This window comes from Xylona heveae (genome assembly GCF_001619985.1).
Source record: "Xylona heveae TC161 unplaced genomic scaffold L228scaffold_2, whole genome shotgun sequence".
Taxonomy (NCBI): domain Eukaryota; kingdom Fungi; phylum Ascomycota; class Xylonomycetes; order Xylonales; family Xylonaceae; genus Xylona; species Xylona heveae.
The window spans coordinates 1,669,273-1,688,646 of NW_017264194.1; the positions used below are offsets into that span (position 1 = coordinate 1,669,273).

At 47.9% G+C, this 19,374-nt stretch overlaps 7 protein-coding genes across 7 annotated transcripts; 2 read left to right on the forward strand and 5 right to left on the reverse strand.

Annotated features, from left to right (window-relative positions):
- Positions 1-1,807: 1,807 nt before the first annotated feature.
- On the reverse strand, positions 1,808-8,034 carry L228DRAFT_217688 (beta-ketoacyl synthase domain-containing protein). Its single transcript, XM_018330163.1, has 4 exons — positions 7,346-8,034; positions 6,988-7,288; positions 3,484-6,921; positions 1,808-3,423 (listed from the first exon to the last, which is right to left on the reverse strand). The coding sequence occupies exons 1-4, from the start codon at positions 7,711-7,713 to the stop codon at positions 2,176-2,178; spliced, it is 5,355 nt and encodes a 1,784-aa protein (XP_018190896.1). The 5' UTR covers positions 7,714-8,034; the 3' UTR covers positions 1,808-2,175.
- A 534-nt stretch (positions 8,035-8,568) lies between these two features.
- L228DRAFT_280587 (NAD(P)-binding protein) lies at positions 8,569-10,054 on the reverse strand. Its single transcript, XM_018335799.1, has 3 exons — positions 9,731-10,054; positions 9,320-9,660; positions 8,569-9,263 (listed from the first exon to the last, which is right to left on the reverse strand). The coding sequence occupies exons 1-3, from the start codon at positions 9,951-9,953 to the stop codon at positions 8,745-8,747; spliced, it is 1,083 nt and encodes a 360-aa protein (XP_018190897.1). The 5' UTR covers positions 9,954-10,054; the 3' UTR covers positions 8,569-8,744.
- Positions 10,055-10,269: 215 nt separating this feature from the next.
- L228DRAFT_252348 (metallo-beta-lactamase domain protein) lies at positions 10,270-11,286 on the reverse strand (the record flags this gene model as incomplete). Its single annotated transcript, XM_018333681.1, has 2 exons — positions 10,270-11,064; positions 11,152-11,286. 2 exons carry the CDS (start codon positions 11,284-11,286, stop codon positions 10,270-10,272), a joined length of 930 nt encoding a protein of 309 aa, XP_018190898.1.
- Positions 11,287-11,676: 390 nt separating this feature from the next.
- Positions 11,677-12,556, forward strand: L228DRAFT_244159 (S-adenosyl-L-methionine dependent methyltransferase). The gene has a single exon (XM_018331854.1). It carries the CDS (start codon positions 11,732-11,734, stop codon positions 12,428-12,430), a length of 699 nt encoding a protein of 232 aa, XP_018190899.1. The 5' UTR covers positions 11,677-11,731; the 3' UTR covers positions 12,431-12,556.
- Positions 12,557-12,629: 73 nt separating this feature from the next.
- L228DRAFT_244160 (putative MFS multidrug transporter) lies at positions 12,630-14,885 on the reverse strand. The gene is made up of 4 exons (XM_018331855.1): positions 14,610-14,885; positions 14,477-14,552; positions 14,114-14,424; positions 12,630-14,052 (listed from the first exon to the last, which is right to left on the reverse strand). The coding sequence occupies exons 1-4, from the start codon at positions 14,826-14,828 to the stop codon at positions 12,952-12,954; spliced, it is 1,707 nt and encodes a 568-aa protein (XP_018190900.1). The 5' UTR covers positions 14,829-14,885; the 3' UTR covers positions 12,630-12,951.
- Positions 14,886-15,171: 286 nt separating this feature from the next.
- Positions 15,172-17,657, forward strand: L228DRAFT_67442 (FAD/NAD(P)-binding domain-containing protein). Its single transcript, XM_018336819.1, has 6 exons — positions 15,172-15,638; positions 15,704-15,800; positions 15,875-15,914; positions 15,970-16,398; positions 16,480-17,019; positions 17,078-17,657. The coding sequence occupies exons 1-6, from the start codon at positions 15,514-15,516 to the stop codon at positions 17,479-17,481; spliced, it is 1,635 nt and encodes a 544-aa protein (XP_018190901.1). The 5' UTR covers positions 15,172-15,513; the 3' UTR covers positions 17,482-17,657.
- A 632-nt stretch (positions 17,658-18,289) lies between these two features.
- On the reverse strand, positions 18,290-19,216 carry L228DRAFT_208152 (oxidoreductase NAD-binding domain-containing protein; the record flags this gene model as incomplete). Its single annotated transcript, XM_018329751.1, has 3 exons — positions 18,290-18,852; positions 18,919-18,996; positions 19,105-19,216. The coding sequence occupies 3 exons, from the start codon at positions 19,214-19,216 to the stop codon at positions 18,290-18,292; spliced, it is 753 nt and encodes a 250-aa protein (XP_018190902.1).
- Between the last annotated feature and the right edge of the window lie 158 nt (positions 19,217-19,374).

Consider the following 19,374-nt stretch of genomic DNA (forward strand, 5'->3'; position numbering starts at 1 on the left):
CCCGTCCTTTCACCACTATACTTTGGCACCGTTTTCCGCCTCCAACCCCTGATTATACCTGATATGGCCAAGGTCTTTTGTGTTAGATTTGACAAGGTTCGCAACACGAATTGCACCTTTTTTTATGCACCCCGCGCCGCGCGGCGCCCTCGTTCCCTTTTCGGTTCCCAACTATGTGCTCCCGCCGTCGCGCCACGGCAGGTATGTGGTAATGGTAACCGTACACCGGTAAGCTGATGGAAGATTTTAATTATACCATAGATTGATCGTTTTCGGATCATAAGTATCCTGTTCTTTGTTCTGGTGGCGTATCCCAGGCCTGATGTACCGTCGCGCTTTGCACAGCAGGTACGTAGTTCACATGTAAATGTTCCAGCCCTCTGCGAGTCTGCATAATTGTGTCAATATTTGCCTGCAGAGTACCGGAGTACTTTGTGTTTCTAATATTGCTGTATTTTTATTCGAAGCTCCAATCATTATCGAGTAGTGGTGAATGCGCTTTTGGACTCTTGGATCATACAATGTACTCTTTTTGACTGTGGGTATTAATTAGAACGCCATCACAAGAGATAATCTTTGTCTGGTCAGAATTTCCTATTCTTGATTTGATCTTTTCGAAGATACTTGTTCATACCGTGCGACATATATCTCTTCTTATCCTCCCTTCCTCTCCTTTCGCCCCCTCTCCTCTTATCTTCGATCTTTTCTTTCTAGTTTGTCTTGACTCTTACATTTTTAGTCGCTACGCTTTCGTCTTGACCCTTGAATATACTCCACTATTCGAGAGTGACACGTAAAAAAAAAAAAACCTTTTTGTAAGCCCTAAAAAGGGTAAACCGTAAACTATAAACTACCTTAGGAAGGTACCTACCTAGGTATGTCACTTATCCCGCAAAAGTTAAAACCAGTTTAACTTTTCTTTCTAAAGTTGAAAGCTCCCGCTACCCCGCTGCCCCCGGCTTTCCCCATGTCTCATGTCTCATGTCTCATATCTCATATCTCAAATGTCCCAAAAGCCCCATTGGCCCTAAAAGTCTAAAGGGATATATCATATACGATTATGACTTGATACTGACTGATAAGGAGGAAAGCTTAAAAATTTCATCATTTCATATAACATAACGTAATTTGTGTTTGATAAACAGTTAACCTTCTGAGTCCTGACCAATCTACGGGGGGCTCTCACTCCGTTTCTGTTACGTAGTAGGCTTTTTTTTTTTTTCCTTTCTTTTTTATACACTCTGTATGTTACCTTGAGTTTAAGTAACAACTTCCAACTTCCAACTTACCGCAACGTAGTACACAGTCCTCGAATCCCGGCTGAAGCAAAAGCACTAAAGCACTAAAGCACTGAAGCAGAAGCAGAAGCAGAAGCAGAAGCAGGTTACGGTTTTGAGTCTATGAGTCTTTTGGGAATCTATTATGAACTTTTCTACGGAGTAGTCACCGAATTTCATAAACTTATTTCGCGTTTCGGTCGCACCACTTTCGACGTAGGGTCCCCCCCACTATATGTGTGGGGGAAATATACCGCGGTCTGCTTTCAGAGTTGGCACTGTGGCTGTTTTGGATCGGTGACACGGTCGGTGCTGTTCGATGGACCACGTGGACGATAAAGATGGCGGTACCTTTGCAAAGAGGGATGTACAAGTATTAATGTATTGATGATGATGATGATGATGATGATGCAAGTGGCTCTTTTTTTCTTTTTAAAAAAAAGAAAAACCGGTTTTATAGGTAAGGTAAGGTAAGGCAGTTCCAGAATTTATACTCAACTCCAACTCCCCTAACAGGTGTGGAAGTATGAGAGTATAATTAAATCAATACCGATTACCCATACCAATACCAAGTATAATTCCAAGTTCACGCTGTTATCTTGCACAGCGACACAGCAGCACAGCAGCACAACATACAGTTACTTGTAGGATTTATACCTCCCACTTGTGCAAAAGTACTCTGTTACTTTGTACCTATAACCTCCCCACTAAAGGTACCTTACGCTATGGTACCTAGTTAATAGGTAATTTGGGTGCTCCATAGACTATAGTATTCTGAACCTAGGTACGGAGTAGGTAGGTAGGAAGATACTTTATATAATCAAGAATCTGAGGTTCAAGGTAATACAGACAAATCTCTTCAAGTTGAAACAAAGGAGGACCAGGTAATCTAACTGACTTAGCAATACTGCTCCAACCACCCTTTCAAGTCACCAATCGTGGGACAGTCGAGGAACAACGAGCTCTTCACATCAAGTTGCAGTTGGCTTCTGAACTTCTCCGCAAGAACAAGCGACATCAATGAGTCAACTCCTATCTGTACAAATGTTGTCTCGTCCGCAACCTCGGAAACTTCAAGGCCAGTCTCACGTGCAATAAGAGAAACAGCTTCGCCAACGACGCCAGTCTCAGCCTCGACGGGCACCGACTTTGCTACCACCGCGGACTCGGTCTTAATCGCCTGCGGTGGCGGCGGCGACGACGACGACGACGACGACGACGACGGAGGCGTCACTTTAACTACCTTATCGACGGAAGCAGGGGGAACAGCTGGCTCAACTCCTACGGATGGAGGAGGTGTTGGGGAGGCGTGAGCGGAAACACTCTCCTCACTGGGCGAGAAGAATTGACCCATCAGGATGCGGGAAATTCGTTTAAACTTGATCTGGCCTAGCATACCGACAATAACATTGTCACGAAGAATGTAGACATCTCCCGCATGCATGTTGGCGTTGGCAGTAGGCAACATGTGAACGTAACTGCGATACTTTGCCGATGGCGAAAGGGGTTCAATGAGACGGGAGGTCCCAAATCCTGGAGTGACATAAAAGTAATCCTTAGTGTTCAAGACGTCACTAGCATTCATAATGAAACCGGCCAAGTGGCAGACCGGATCGATCCAATGAGGTGGCGTGTGCCAGTTGCCGTGTGTCTCTGGTATCAAGGTGATATCGGCATAAGCTTCGTACCCATTCAGAACGACCGAGTCCATGCCACGATACTTGTCGGCATAGTCGACCACATTCTTGAACAGACTATACGTCAGATTCTTGGAAATCTTGTTGCAGGCGCCTGTGCTTGCCATCTGACCTAGAGCCTCGATGCGGCCTGTAACAAGGTGGGTGAGGCGGTCCCATTCGTTTCGCCAATCTGCGGCCTCTTCAAAGTACATCTTAGCTGTTGCGAAAGGTACTTGGTCGCTATTGCCGTTTCCTTCAAGCTGGGACCATGCGAGCGTCATTGTGCGGGACGATATATTCAGATTGCACTCGAGAGCGATAAGTTGAGAACGACTGGAGACCTTCTTGGCAACGATAGCATGAAGGACTTCCATATCGGCTAGATTCATGTGAACCTGTTTACATGCGGGGCTCATCCGCTTGAAAAGATACTCTCCAGCAGTGTAGGCCATGTCGCACCAAATTGACTTTGGAATGAGACAGTTAGCGGGGATTGAGAAAAAGGAGGAAGGAGGTAATTTACGTACCGAAGTGGCAACGCCATGATGGTTCATAGCATGTCCCTTTATCGAAGAAAGGAAGTCAGGATGCATCACGTCGGATACGGTCTTCAGCTGTCCAGTAGTGGAAGTAATCTCTTCTAGGGTAATCTGATGGACAGATGAAGTCCGAAGATTCGACGCGCTGTGCATATCAAATGCACCCTTTGATTTATTCTGGCCGTACTTCAAGAGCGCCTTGTCAAGTGTCCAGGTTCCGATATACTGAATCCAGTAGTTCTTCACATTCCAGTGGTAGTGGGGGAGGTTGAGAAGGATATGAGAAGACTCATATGGCGCGTAATACTCATTCCATGATATAGGTACACCGCTAGTATGCAAAGATGCAAGAGCCTTTGCAATGGTCGTGAAGTTATCTTCGTTCTTCTTCAGTGATGGCAAAGTCGTTGTGTGATGGATATGCTTCGTAATGAAAGAAGCACAAATAGGCTGCGGTCCAACCTCAACCCAGATTGTTTGAGAGTCAATAATGCCCATCGCTTGGGCTGCATCAAGAGCACCAACAAAGTCCACAGGCTCGCGTGACGCACGACGTAGGTACGCGGCATTGATTGTCTTTCCGTCAAACACGCACGCGCCCAGGAGAGGTGAGATGACGGGAAGCCTCGGAGGCTTGAAAGAAACACCCTTGGCCATCTGCTCGAAGGAATCTAGCATTGGGTCCATCTGTTTCGTGTGGAATGCAAAAGGCAAATGCAGTGGAGTGCACTTTAGTCCGCTGGCTTCAAGGTGTTGACGGACTTCCTCGATGTCCTCGCGATTACCACTGATCACCGTGTCGGAATGGCCATTGCGACAGGATACTTCGTATTTGCCGTCTTCTCCGATGAGCTTCTGAATCTGGTCTACACTTGCCAGAACAGACAACATCAGATGAGTCCCAGCCTCGCATGTGCTCATTGTGTAGGATGCTCGTTGTCCCACGAGTAGGATCGCATCGGCCGCAGAGATCACGTCAGCAGCTACCAAAGCGCTGTATTCGCCCAAACTGTGTCCGATGACCGCGTTGGGTTGAATGCCCAGAAATGTCCAGAGCCTTGACAGAGCAATTTCCACGACAAGGATACTCAACTGGGTCATCAGAGGAGAGAATGTTGATCCGTCGATTTCATTTATGACAGGGATGATTGATTGGTATCCAAAGCGTTGGACCAGTTGATCCAGCTGCAGAATTTGCGTACGGTAGTAAGGGAATTGCTCAAAAAGCTGGGCGCCAATCCCCTCGTAGAAGGCTCCTTGTCCGGTAAAAGTGAATGCAACCGAGGGTGCATCAAGAGGGACGGGGCGCAGGTCAGATACGCTTTCCACCGCATTCTCCAGAAACCGGCGAAGTTGATCGGTGTTAGATACTGCAGTGGCTACTCGGAAATTGTGATGAATTCGTCGAGCGCAGGTTGTGTAAGCCAAATCGCCAATGCTCGTAGCGGGGTTCTTCTCGACATATGACAACAGGTCTTCGATGTTGCCTTTCAGAGATGCTTTGCTCTTGGCGGACACCGTCACCACATGCGTTGACCGAGGGTCAACACCAGTAACTTGACGCGCAGGAGCATCTTCAAGAAGGACCGTTGTATTACCACCGTGAGCACCGAAGCTGTTGACGACAGCAAAACGTCTTGATCCTTTCTTCCTTGGGTAAGGGGTCTCCTCCATGGCGAGCCCGACGTTACGCTTGTCCAGGTACTTGCCGATAGCAGGATTGATCTCAGTCTTGATGCCGATATGTGGAGGAATCTCATCCTTCTGGTAGACCAAAAGCATCTTCAGCAAAGATGCGATACCTGCAGCAGCCTCGCCGTGACCGATATTTGACTTGACAGCACCAAGAAGAAGGGACTGATCGGCACGGCGCCGTGATGATAGAGGAGCAAACACATCGCAGACAGACTCGCATTCGACTGTATCACCAGCCTGGGTGCCAGTTCCGTGTAGTTCAATAAAGCTGACATCGAGAGGATTAATCGCAGCAGCACGCATGACTTGATTGTAGTTATCTTTCTGGGCGCCTGCGTGAGGGTGAGTGATCGAGATCGCCTTAGCGGAATGGTTGGTAGCCGCAGCAAGTATAACACCCAGAATGTTGTCATTATCATCCTCAGCATCCTCGAGTCGCTTGAGGACCACTGAACCGACGCCATCAGCCCGACAGTAACCATCCGCATTCTGGTCCCAAACCTTGCACTGGCCAGTCTTAGACAAGAAATGGGCATTGCACAAGCCAGCGTAGTTGTCAGGATCGGTAATTACGTTTAGTCCACCAGCAACGATCGTGTCGGCTTCACCGGCCCACAGTGCCGAGCAACCAGCTTGAACAGCCGCTAGGCCACTGGAACAAGCAGTATCGAGGTTGATACTGGGGCCAGAAAACCCAAAGAAGTAGTTGATACGACCGTTGGCAAAGGCACGAACGCCACCAGGAACTGCATACGTCCCCAAATTCTGACTGGCATTCAATTCACGCCAGTCATCACTTGCCTGTCCGTAATATGCTCCAACACGCTTGCAGTTGGTCGAAGACGTCCGATTCGGAGAATATCCAGCCATTTCCAACGCTTCGTAAGCCGTTACCAAAGCAAGACGCTGCATTGGGTCGGTTTGCTCAGCCTCCTTGGGGGACATGTTAAAGAACCCCGCATCAAAAAGTCCAGGGCTATCAATAAAATTACCGAATGGTGTTTGGGTTGCATTCTCTGTTTTACCAGTCGGGTCGTAATGAGTCTCTAGGTCAAATCGATCCGCAGGTACCCGCGTATGGGTGTCGCGACCCTCGTCCAAGATTTTCCAGAACAACTCGGTATCATCCGCGCCGCCGGGCATCCGACATGCCATTCCAACAATGGCCACTTTGGAATCTTTGAAATTTCGGGGCTGGCGAGGGCCAAAGTCTTCCGTAATCCAGTCAAGCATGTCCTGCCGCTTTATACCCACTTGGGGTAGTTGTTGTTCAATAGCGGAAATAATGCCATTCGCGACAAGTGTTGGGCGGAAGCAATTCACTTGTAGGATCAGGAAATGGCACTTCGTGATGCCGTCCAAAATTCCGGCAGTGACTTTGTCCACAAAGATTGACCCTGTGAGAAGCTCGGCGCAGATCTCCTCGTAGAGGAAGCCCGACAGTAGTGAGTTGAAGGGCTTCCCTGTCTGGGAAGAGATCAAGGGAATCTGAACCCGCTTGTTGCGGAGGATCTTCGGGTCAGGCTTGCTGATTACATCCCAAATGGTCTCTTTGTTGTAGAGATGGGGTGCATGGCACATGCCTTCATACACTGGCAGTGGGAGGTGTTTAGAATGTCGAAGAATTTGCGAACGCAAGAAAATCTCCTTCAGCCGGGAAGGCGGCCCGCTGACACTGACAGAGGTCTTATCCACGGCACTCAGAAAGATTTTGGTGAGCTCGGTATTGCCCTGAATAGGTTCAATTGTGTGTCAGCCTGGACAAATGATGCCTCAACTAGATCTTTGAACACTCACACTACTGGTATTATAGCGATCGATCTCAGGCTGAATCTCCTCAGCGGACAGGCCGGTCACAACATAAGCCCAACTCTGAGGAGGCGCATTGGGATCCCGGACTTCAATCTTCCGAGAAATCTCATCGATGTAGAGGCCGAGCCGGAAAGCAACTCGAACACTCTCGGCGCCGGTGGTTGCGAGTTGATGGAGATCCTTTGAGAGGGAGACGGCAGCGCCGGCGAGCAGTCCAATGCTCAACCCGGCTAGAACCGTATTTTGCGCGTTTAGATCATAATCGATGTGTCGACCTTCATAGTGACTGGAGAGTACTATTTAGCTTACTGCTCGGTTCTGTTTGGTTTCCTCATTAACTTACCCAATGATCATGCCAACTTGAAGCGCACACAGAAAGGCGCTTTCCATCGACGCCCCCAACGGACCAAGACGGAACTGACCACCATCGACCAGGGTGAAAAGTGTCTCAAAGGGTGGAACGAGTTCTCTTAGACTTTGCGGTAAATGGTTTGTCTCTTCTTTCAAGACACGTGCGCAATTTTCCAGAAACGTAGCCAACAATGTGAATCGCCTATCTTTGCTGTGTCTGTGCAGACGACGGAAGAGGTCTTTGAGGTCATCGTTTGGGAAATCGTTGCTGAAGTATATAAGGTTTGTTGTGAGATCTTCAGGGTTAAAGTTGTTGATCGAGTCATTCAATGACTCGGACGCCGATGAGGGTGTTTCCATGATGAATAGGGCTCGGTTGAATCCAAAATTTTCCTTTTTTTTTCTAATGCGAATGGAGAATGGACATTGGACAGAATTCAAGAGGTCAATGAGCAGATGTGAAGAGAGAAAAATTGTTTGAAAAGTCAAGAGGGCGACGGTGGGTTTTCAGCACTAATGAGGGCGAGATTCACATGGCCGTTCTGTAATTGAGCTCGGAATGCCCTCATCTCCAGCAGCTTATCTACTGACAAGCCTCATAACTCAGCCTAAGCGGAATATGGTTTACTAAGTGGATCAAGAGTGAGAGAAACACATGGCACTGCCATGATGACAGTGGACATCGTGCCGACATGCCCTGTGGATGCAACACGACGTGCTTGACACGGAACACCGAGTGACTGACACTATGACTGTCCATCCGTGTGTTGATGCTAGTGAACTGTTTCATTTCAGAGAAAGAACCTTCATCCAAAAATTCGGAGTCCTGGATTCTGGTTGGAGGATACATGTATTGTACGTTGAAGTGTAAAAGATGTCTCGTTTGTCAGACGACGTCTCTAAGCGGTTCAACCTATCGAACTGGATCTAAATTTGATTATACCTCGGCTCTTACCTCCAACCCATTTGAGAGCTTCAGGCCTGGACTCTATTTTCTTCCAATTATTATGAGACAGAAAGACGTCGTTTTTTAGTTCATTCTTCATGTAGCCTAACAACGTGGGCATCCGTGGGTCTCGGTATGAAACCCACTTTAGTCTCATTGTCCCAGATGTATTAACGGCCTTTAGTTATCTTCAAGACTAATTGCCAAACTTAGGCATGTCAGAGAGGCGGATCGAAACTCAACACTTGGTTAAGAATTTGATTTGCAGAGTAATTAGCTAAGCTTTCCGTTCCTGCAGTTAGGCGAGGATGTTGTAGGTATTTGCATCGTCAATAATTGATCCCCGAGTCTCATGAGATGGCGAGAAGTAATCAAGGAAATTAGGCTATCTACAGGCAAATCCATAGAGATAATTTTTCTCCTCAACGTTGTCAATAGAGAATGATCAATGGACTATTGGCAGCCCGTGTTTCCAGTAAGGTGCCAAAACTTCTGCCGTATCCAGAATGGTCTGCTTGTAGGTCTTGAAGGTCAATCCAACATGCTTCTGCACCTTTCTGGAGTCGAATCGCACACCGTCTTCATCAAATGTCCAGTCCTTGTTGTAACGCAGGAACTCGTCTCCATTGGGAATCATATGCGCACGCTCTGGATAGGCCTCTTTGAGGATGTCATACATAGCCTTCTGCGGTCCATGTCCCGCGACAACAAGATATCGCTGTCCATCTGCGATCTGAGGGTTCTCTGTACACCACAAGTAGATCTTGGCCAGATCACGAATATCCGAGTATGGAGCAGCTCCAGCAATATTCGCAATATGGCTCTGGGGACCAGGCAAGTCCAGACCCCTGAGAGCATTCAAGACTGACTTGCAGGTTGAAGGGATCTCAGATTCGCTCTCCGGGAGGACAATGGGTGGACCAGTCGCAATGGAACCGCAGATAGAAGCGATAGCAAATGGAGCCTTAACAAGATGATTAATCGAAACATACAATGCCCTATGGAAGGAAGTGTATTTACCTTGCTTTCGTAAAGGGACCACACGTACTTCTCCGCTTTGATTTTCGCGACGGGGTAGGATGTGAAGATGGAGACGTTATCCCCATCTCTCTCGACAATCTCTGGATGAACGACATTCCAACTGTCATCATCGTACACGTGCGGGGCCTTCGCACCTGGCTTGATGCAGGCTGCTGCAGAAGAGGTAAAGACAAATATTTCCAGCTGATCTCCAGCATAGTTCAGAGCGGAGTTGAGCAAGTTCCGCGTTCCAGCAATTGTAGGCTCGATCAACTGGGTCGATGCCTTACTGATTTCCGGGCTGATCACAGGAGCCGCCATGTGAATGATCGCAGAGACCCCTATAGTAAATCAGTTCTAGCCCGCAGCTTGCGTGGATTTGACTATTCAAAAGCATGATGTTTCATATACCTTTGACGGCTTCGTCGAAGGCATGTACCTCGCTGATGTCGGGCACAATGGAAATTTCGATTTGGGATTGATATTGATTCCATGGGCCCTCAAGCAAGGCTTTGACTCTCTCGTGAGAGCGACAGGTCCCGCGGAGGATGTGACCGGCTTGCAAGACGGCTGTTCCAGTATTGGAGGCCAGGTATCCATTGATACCGGTGATCAAGATGATTTTGGGAGACATTGTTGACAGCTTGATGGTAGAAGACCTTTGCAATTGATGACCGGATTCTGGATAGAGATGACGTTTAATCGGAAAGACCAGAAAGATAAAAAAAAAAGGAGAGGGAAGGATGGCTTAAATTAGTTTCCGAATCCTGTGGACTGGGTTTTTCTTTTCAAGTTGCTGGCCTAGAGCCAGCGTGTAACGCTTGAATACTTGGATACACTGTTACATGACATGATTGAAAACACATCATAAATTCCACCTTCGTCTTTGAGCACATTTCAATTTGATCATGAAGAATAAGGAAAAGAAAGGAATACTACGACTCAATTACTCAAACTAGAGGATTGACAAACCACCTCTTACAGCCCCGTTGGAAATGAAAGCCAACCATCCCATCCTGAGCCAATTTTAATAAGACCTCATTCATGTATGGCTCCAGCGCCAGCCTGCTCACATCTTTTGTGACATTACCGTAGACTATACCGACAATTTCCTGGATAGAGACGCTGCATTTGCCCCCATTTCCCCCTTCCATTTGGGTATCCTTGATTTGTTTCAATGCTCCAAGTATCTGTCTTTCCCGTCGCATCTGTTGAGATTTATACTGCTTCAATTTGATGGGAAGGTTTGTTATGACATCACCATGGGCAGGATAGCCAATGCAACACAGCTGCTCTTCCATAATTCCAAGGGATGAGGTATACAGTCTGAGATCCTCGACGACTGTATAGCCATGTCCTAACACATTGTCACCTGTGAACAACGCATTTTCTTCCTCGAGCACGAAACACATATGGTCGTTGGCATGACCCGGTGTAAACACCGCCCTGACCGTGGCTCCTTTAACTTCGAAGACTTGTCCATCATCAATCGGCAATTGACCCAGGTCCGGATTATTCTTGTAGACTTTGGATGAGAGCTCCGGGTACCGTTTGATCAAATCGGGTACACCACCCGTGTGATCCCAGTGCCAGTGTGTAAGAAGCACGTATTTGATGCTGAAGCCGCCTACTTTCAAAACGGACGAGATGAAATCAATCCATTCTGGTTCGCCTTGGGCGGTGTCGATGAGGATTTTTTCTTTCCCACTTCCGACGAGATAGGTGTTCGTTCCTTGCAATTGGAACTTCAACTCAGCCCGTAGAGGTCAGCATGCTGTAGTGGCTCGACTGGATTGTATCGAGCAATAAAATGGAAACCAGACGATACTCACCTTGCCAGGATTGGCTCCCAGTACTCTCGTGACCAAAGGAGCGATTTCCTCCACATCTGTTAAGACTGGCAAATTCGCTTCTTGACTGGCGAGATAGTCGTGGAAAATTTTCTCATTCAAAATGGCCAAAGTCATGTTGACTGACGAGGAAATTTTCATTTGCTACTAGTTGAAAATACTGGGAGAGTTTCTCATACTTAAACCATCTGCTGAAACCTAGAGTCCGCTCTTCTTCGTGTTCAGCACGGAGTGTCTAAGCCACTGCTTGCTTATCCCAATTGGTGATGAAATGGAATGACAAAAGCGGGGCTCAACTGTCAGGACTATTTCCTGTAGATTCTTACCTGTTACTCGCTGACGGGATCGAGCTCTAAGCCTAAAAAATTCTCCCAGCGTAAGGTACGGCGTAGCCTAGCTGTGGTGCATTCAACCCACAAGCCGATAATTTGCATGGAGGATGTGGAGAATCACCCTTAATAAAGCGAGCACGATGAGTGCTTTATAAAACGAAATTCCGGATTTTAATATCATAAATCATTACTTCGCCGGTCTTTCGTTTCCTCGGGCCAAAATCCTCGACATGGATCAGAAACTCGCTGGGGTGCAAACTTCTGCCGCGGCCAAGCGTGGTGCTGCCTGCTATGAGTCGTGGATCATGTATATCTACGACTTCTTCGTTTTGGGGTTTATCAACAGCTTTGCCTGGCGTTGCCCAACCAACAAGCACCTCTTGCCGTTATTCAAAAATAATATTCGTACCACCCACCTCGATATCGGTGTCGGCACCGGCTATTATCTGAAAAACTCCAATGTCGCCCCCTCAGTCCAGTTGACTCTCTCCGACCTGAGCCCAAATGCTATTCGCGTGGCAAAGCTTCGATCTGGACGTCACGATGCTACAGAAATACTCTGGGACGTGACTCAGCCTTTCCCGCTTTCCGAGGGAAAGTATGACAAGTTTGATTCGGTTTCCATGTTCTATGTTCTCCACTGCGTGCCTGGGCCGGTAAAGAACAAGGTCGTTGTGTTTGAGAATTTGAAAAGTTGTATGACCGTGGATGGCGTTTTGACTGGGGCCACCGTCTTGGGAAAAGGTATCGAGGACAATTTCCTGGGCAGACGTATCCGCGCTCATTGCGTGGCCAACGGAGTGTTTGACAATGTGGACGATGATGCAGAGACGTTTATTAATGCTCTGCGCAGTAACTTTCATGAAGTCGAGGTGGAGCTTATTGGGGTATCTTTAGTTTTCAAAGCCATGAGACCCAGGTCGGACTGAGAGTTCAATCTTACATTTCAGTATATCAGGAGCCTCAAAGGTCCCATTTGTATGGACGTTCAGATTTGTGTATAGGATTCCTGCCAATTAAGTAGACACAATAGGCAAGCTAGTGGAGTGTGGGATTGAATAACAAGACTTGCCTCGTATTTTGGTCATTACAATGTTGTATGAATTGTACAGCTAAGCTGTCAAGTACTCACAGATAGTCAGTCTCTGGGTTCGAAAGAGCAAACCAATGGACTGTAGGTAGCACACTAATCAGAAATCAAGGGAAACGAGTACTGTTGAATTGTCTAAGATAACAGGAAGCAAGAAGCAAGGAAAATAGTGATGACTGCCACCGGCCTCATCATTCTGCCCAGGGGAATCACCATGCGATGTAAAGCCCGAACATTTGCCAAGTAAGTTTCAATATTTTGTCAGTCAGTGTCCACAAGCTGGGGGGTTTTCGATCTTTAAAAAATAAAAAATAAAATTTTGGGAAGCGGTTTCACACCTAGTATGCTGCGCATTCCCTATCAGTCCACCATATCTCGCTGATTGTGCTCGTCGTCAAGCACTGGAGTCTTCTCGGATTGAAGACCCTGAGTGGCAACCAAAGCCTGATTTAAGTCGTAGGCTTTTGTGAAGAGACTGAGCAGAAGCCCGACTGCGGAAACGCCACAGCAGACTGCCCACACAATCCTCAAACTGTCCGTGTACGCTTCCTGCAAATGCAGTTTCTGCATTCCAATCGGCATCCTCTTGATAATTTGTACAAGTCCAGATGAGTCAGCACTATATTCGCCAGCCAACGAAGTGAACTCGGGGTCCTTCAGCAGGTTTTGGTACATGCGGTTCTGGAATACGGCACCGCCAATAGCAACACCAAGGGCCTGGCCAAGGGCACGAAAGAAACTAAACATTGCCACTGCAACAGCTAGATTTTCGTTTGTGGCAGACGCTTGCACGGCGAAACCCAAAGACGGGAACAAGAACCCTAGCCCGATTCCTGTCACCAAATTGAGGAATATCCATCCGGGCACGCTAGTTGTCACCTTGATCAAGCAAAGGATACCACAGCCAACAGTAGCCAATGTCCATCCCACCCAAATTGCCCAGCGGTAACTCCCAGTTTTGGAAGATATGATTCCTACCGCCATAGCGCTGGGTGCAACGGTAAATGTCTCCGGGAAAAGAGCGACACCGGACAGAATCGGGCTGTAACCCTTGACCGCCTCATAGTAAAGCGGCAGGTAATATAAGGTGCACCAGAGAACGAGGCCTTGAAGAGTGCTCCCAATGAAAGAAACAGTCGCCGTTCGATTTTTAAAGATCGATGGAGGAATCACTGGATCCTCAGCAAAGCGATATTCGTAGTAGCCGAAGAAGCAGGTTCCGACAAAGCCAATAACAAGCGGCACAAGAGTGTGCCACGAGCTCCACGGATAAGACACTCCACCCCAGGTAAGAGGAATCAAAAACGAGGCCATACCGGCAACAAACAGGATTGTACCGATATAGTCCACCCGGCGGAGCTTTTCTGTCAGCGAAGATGGGGCCAGGTTCAGCTTCATGAAGGCCAATATCAGCACTACGCCGACTCCGATAAAAGGAAAATTGATGTAGAAGATCCAGCGCTGTTATCCTTCATTTAGTAAACAATCGAAGCTTTGCCCAGGGAGACGCGAAGAAACGAACCCACGTAACGTTTTGAGAGAAAGCGCCGCCCAGGATGGGTCCAGTAACGGAGCCAACGGCCCACATACCGCTAAAGACACCAAAATACTGGCCGCGGTGCCTCAGAGGTACGATATCAGTCACCACGACTTCAGTCAAGGCGATAATACCTCCACCTCCAACACCTTGAATGGAACGACCGACCAAAAGGAGGGTAAAGTCATCACATACGCCTGATATGATTGCACCTGCCAGGAAAAGGGCAATTGCAACCAAGATGATGGGACGCCGGCCAAATATATTGGAAAATGATGCAAAGCTAGGTTGGAATACTATTTTCAAGGTAAGCCGGAGTTCACCCAAAAGTATGGCAAACTTTCGCACCTGCCGAGGAGAGAAGAAATGAAGTTCCACTCCAGAATGCTTCAATCGCGGTTCCATTTAGATCTTTGGAAATAATCTGACGCATGTTAGAAAGGGTTTCTTGAGTATTCATTCTCAGTACAGTCTTGCGTACCGGCAGAGCGACAGATATGGATGTACCGTCAAGCGCCGCCATTAAAGTTAAGACAGCAAGAATGACAAAGATCAACATGCCCCGAGTGCCCAATGAAAAGTTTGAATCGAGCCCCTGGGCAGATCTAGTTGATACGCATGGGCTCAAGGCTTCAGTGCGAATATCAGGGGCATTCTCAGGGATCACAATATTATTACCTTTGGTGGTTCTGTCTGCCATGGCACCGACCAGCGAGGCTTGAGGCTATGGAAGAACGGTGCCACCTTTTTCCTGTGTCTGACAATGTCGTATGTTAATCTTTGAAAGTTCGTACAGGATGGAACAGTCGCCAAGATTTTCAGGTGAAGTTATGACCTTGGTTCGAAGTGCGTTCTGGAGAAGCTCACAAATTGGGAAGAGAGTCCCATCTGTTAAAAGAAAACTTGGGCGGGAAAAGAGAGTCATCGCATCCTTCGCACAAATAGAAGAAACGTTTCAAAATTCAGTCCTCGCTTTAGCTATTCATAAGGGACCCCATGTAACAGAGTTCATGCCCATGAAATTGTTGTGGGTTATCCGTACTTGGGGCAGATCCCTAAAGCCCGTAATAAGTTAATACACAGACAGGTAAGGTCCTCACAGGGGCCCACCGTGTTCTAACCCATTATTTTCATGCACATGCATGGTGCAGTACCAGTAGTGCTAACGAAGATCCACATCTGAATTCTCTCCGTGCTAAGAACGCCGTCCTTGTACGTCGTAACCCTGTGGCTGCTGCGAGATGTCAGGAAATACATAGATAGAATATATCTAGTAGAAGCAAAAGTCGAAAAGACAGAGCATTGAATCGATATCAGTAATCTCTTTCATCGCCAGCAATTCTCAACATTGTCACATCTTGCATTATTTATTCAAAAATAGAAGAATGTCGATTCCCCAAGAGACCAGCGTTTTGGTGGTGGGTGGTGGCCCGGCAGGCTCCTATGCGGCGTCGGTGCTGGCGCGTGAAGGGATCAGCACTGTGCTGTTGGAGGCCGATGTCTTTCCACGGTGGGTCCAACCGATGGCGGCCCGAAGGCTGGAAACCCCACCGGACTTAGCTAAGCAAAACTTAGATACCACATTGGCGAGAGTATGCTTCCGTCAATGCGTCACTTCCTCCGCTTTATCGATCTGGACGAGACCTTTGTAAACCATGGATTCGTGCAAAAGGTGGAGTCTGCGCTGTTCAAGCTGTCGAGAATCTATTGAGTTGAGGACTGATATTCCAGCGCAATGTGCAATAGAAAGGTGCTGCCTTCAAACTCAATTCGTTCCCCGAGGCTTGTAAGTGGTACCGGCTGCCTGCTCTCCTAATTCCAAAGCTTATGCTTTAAACCAGACACCGATTTTGTGGCCGCGGGTGGCCCTGATGCCTATGCCTGGAATGTCGATCGTGCTGAAGCGGATAACCTGATGTTCCAACATGCCCGCCAATGTGGTGCAAAGGCCTTTGATGGTGTCAAGGTTTCGTCGATTGAATTCAAACCCTTGGGTGAACTCGACGGTGAGAGTGACTCGCAACTTCCCAACCCCGGACGCCCTGTCTCTGCCCAGTGGTTGCGCAAGGATGGAACCTCTGGGACCATAAATTTTGAGTATCTCATTGACGCCAGTGGTCGTGCTGGCTTGGTGAGCACCAAGTACTACAAGAATCGCAAGTATAACCAGGGGTTGAAGAATATTGCCAACTGGGGCTATTGGGAGAATGCAAAGGTGCATGCTCCTGGAACTCAGAGAGAAGGCCAGCCTTTCTTTGAGGCATTGCAGGGTACGTGTTCATTGTCTTATTGCTCCATCTCCCCTTGCTACTATCTGTTCCGGGAGCTGACTTTACATTCTTTGGACTCAGATGCCAGTGGTTGGGTTTGGACAATCCCTCTGCACAACAATAGAACGTCTGTGGGTGTCGTTATGAACCAGGCTACTGCTGCCACCAAGAAGAAGGCCATGGAGGACGCATCGACCGGGCGCTTTTACCTCGATACTCTGAAGTCCACCCCCGAAACATGGGACCTCGTCTCTGATGCAAATCTCGTGTCTGAGGTTAAATCAGCTTCCGATTGGTCATACAGCGCCTCGACCTATGCGACCCCATATATCCGCATTGCAGGCGACGCAGGGTGCTTTATTGATCCCTATTTCTCCTCTGGTGTCCATCTGGCTCTCGCCTCTGGTCTCTCGGCTGCCACTACCATCTGTGCGGCCAAGAGGGGTCAGTTAAAGGAAGTTGATGCCGCCAAGTGGCATTCCAGCAAGGTCGGAACGGGTTATACTCGCTTCCTAGTCGTCGTCATGAGTGCTCTGAAGCAGATCACAGTACCAGAGGAACCGGTCATCGGCGACTGGGATGAGCAGAGCTTCGACCAAGCTTTCTCCATGTTCAAGCCCAGTAAGCTTGCCCCTCTAATTTGAATCTGCGGAATGTTTTCTAACTCCATGCCCTCTAGTCATCCAAGGTACTGCAGATGTGACGAACAACCTCACCGCAGCCGAAATCTCCCAAACCATTGACTTCTGCATGAAGGCTTTCTATCCGGCCCCTCGGGAGCAGCGAGAGGTGATTTTCGACAAGCTATCCAATGGCTCTTCTGCTGGCGGTAATCCGAAAAAGTCGGCACTGCTTGAGCAGACTCTTTCGGCAGATGAGCAACGTATTCTGACAACCATGAGGGCCAGGAATGCCATCCGAACCGAGGATTTGATCCACATCGATAATTTCAGTGTTGATATTATCGATGGAATGGTTCCTCACTTGAAGCACGGTGACCTAGGCCTCATTGATGTGGCACACACTCAGATCAAGCCTCCCACTGCTGACACCAAGCAAGCGGTCTCTATCTTCTCTTACTAAGAAAATAGCTTGGTCTGGAGAGGTTGACGAGTATTATCCATGAGACCTCACGTGGCATGGTTTAGTAGGCCATTTTCTTTGACCCGTCGGTACTTTTGGGCGTTTTGTTAAATTTCTTACTCAATTGAGGAAAGCTTCTTAACTGTGTTCCCTTGCCTCAAACACCTTAGATATTGAGCATCCGGCTCGGAGGGTCTGTATCCTCCAGATATAGATATGTTTTGGCGACGCACACGATGGAGCAACTTGAACGTCTCGCGTAATAAATTTTAGCTTGTACAGTGCGCCTTTAAAGAAGAAGGGAAGGATCCACGAGCTTTCTACGCTGCACCGGTCTGCCTATTCTATATTCATGTTAGGTTTTTCCCGCGCATACCCCTTCACGTGGCCGCTGCTATATCTACTCGCTGCAGTACTTTACAATCAATTGCACTTTTTCATTACTCGTTCCCTACATCGCATACTTGGTACACTGTATAAATTATATTCCATCAGCAAGCTATGTCCGCCGGATGCTAAATGGGGCGATTCAAATTAGATCTCAGTTATCGAAGTAGGTGAGTTTTCCCACCTGAAAATGCAGCGCTTTTTTATTGCCTCATACTTGCAGTCGCTGTTTCAGGTTTCTACGGTTACTTCCAGTCAACTTGGTGAAGAAGCCCCCCTCCTTGGGCAAGATTCCCGCACCGACCCAGCGCGCCAAATATACGTATATCGAGAACAGTGATTGATTCAGGTCGCTCATTATTTTGTCTACTGTGAATATCGAAGCTGAAGATCAAAATCGAGAAAGCAAAACCGAAACGGGTCAGAACTTGTGAACCTTGCCTGAGGGGTAACCAAGTTCCTCCAAAGCGCCCTTCTGAGTCGAAAGCCAGCCCTTATGTCCGAGTATAGAGGCCTCCATAGGTGGAGGTCCACAGAGGAAAATTTTCGTCGCCTGGCCATCTTTGGCGCCAATCAATTCTGTCCGCAACAATTCCTTCGTCACTTTACCCTCGCGGAATGGCGATCCCTCGGCAGGATTTGAAACCGTGTAGACAACCTTAAAACGGTCGGGAAACCCTTTTTCGAAGGCATCCAATTCGTCTTTCAGGACTAGGTCTTTGTCCGAGTTGACGCCGAATATCAACTTGATATTGGTCCGATCTTCGGGGTTTTTCAGAATTCCTTGAATCAGTTGAAACATGGGCGTAATGCCAGCGCCACCTGCGATGAGGTTGACCGACTCAAACTCATTGGGTGTCCATTTGAAGCCATTCATAGGAGCGCGAATGTTCAGCGTGTCGCCAGGCTTGAGAGAATGCAGATAGGAGCTTGCTCTCCCATTAGGGTACTTCTTAACCAGCAGTTCAATGTAGCCAGGCTCAGCTGAACCGGAAGGTCAGCGATTTCGAGGTAGAGAACCATTTTAGAAGCATGCAATTGTTCACTGACCGAAATTATTAATTGGGGTATAGGGTCGAATCACTGGGAGCCAACCATTTGCGGGCTTATGGAATGTCAGAATGAATGCTAGAGGATGGATCAGCCATACGGTTCGTTTGCTACTTTGTAAATGAAGCTGGAAATTAAAAACGCTGAGATGAATCAAGCATGCCTGCGGAAAGCCGGGGATCTTACAAGTCAATCCCAGACCAGCGTTGGAATTCGGGTCTGGGAGTTGGAAGCGAAGACGTTTTGTGTTGTCATTCACTTGCTGGGAGCTCTCCAGGCGCAAAGTCAGAAAGCCCATGCTTCCACCAGGACCAAAGCCTGGTCTTTGCCTGCCCATTGCCTCGCAGGGCTTTGTCGATTCCACAAAGGTTTCGCTACGGAGCTCGGAGACAATCCCATAGACGCCAACTGCAACGATAGCTGCAGCGGTTTTCCATGGGAATACGTGTGGATTTG

Coding starts and splice junctions, on each gene's coding strand:
- L228DRAFT_67442 (XM_018336819.1), top strand. CDS start 15,514: ATGTCGATTCCCCAAGAGACCAGCGTTTTGGTGGTGGGTGGTGGCCCG. Junction 15,915..15,969: donor CAATTCGTTCCCCGAGGCTT/GTAAGTGGTACC, acceptor GCTTTAAACCAG/ACACCGATTTTGTGGCCGCG. Junction 17,020..17,077: donor TTTCTCCATGTTCAAGCCCA/GTAAGCTTGCCC, acceptor CATGCCCTCTAG/TCATCCAAGGTACTGCAGAT.
- L228DRAFT_244160 (XM_018331855.1), bottom strand. CDS start 14,828: ATGGCAGACAGAACCACCAAAGGTAATAATATTGTGATCCCTGAGAAT. Junction 14,425..14,476: donor ATTTCTTCTCTCCTCGGCAG/GTGCGAAAGTTT, acceptor CCTTGAAAATAG/TATTCCAACCTAGCTTTGCA. Junction 14,053..14,113: donor TCTCTCAAAACGTTACGTGG/GTTCGTTTCTTC, acceptor GAAGGATAACAG/CGCTGGATCTTCTACATCAA.
- L228DRAFT_244159 (XM_018331854.1), top strand. CDS start 11,732: ATGGATCAGAAACTCGCTGGGGTGCAAACTTCTGCCGCGGCCAAGCGT.
- L228DRAFT_280587 (XM_018335799.1), bottom strand. CDS start 9,953: ATGTCTCCCAAAATCATCTTGATCACCGGTATCAATGGATACCTGGCC. Junction 9,661..9,730: donor CTTCGACGAAGCCGTCAAAG/GTATATGAAACA, acceptor GATTTACTATAG/GGGTCTCTGCGATCATTCAC. Junction 9,264..9,319: donor GGTCCCTTTACGAAAGCAAG/GTAAATACACTT, acceptor CATCTTGTTAAG/GCTCCATTTGCTATCGCTTC.
- L228DRAFT_217688 (XM_018330163.1), bottom strand. CDS start 7,713: ATGGAAACACCCTCATCGGCGTCCGAGTCATTGAATGACTCGATCAAC. Junction 7,289..7,345: donor CAAGTTGGCATGATCATTGG/GTAAGTTAATGA, acceptor AGTACTCTCCAG/TCACTATGAAGGTCGACACA. Junction 3,424..3,483: donor ATCATGGCGTTGCCACTTCG/GTACGTAAATTA, acceptor CTCATTCCAAAG/TCAATTTGGTGCGACATGGC.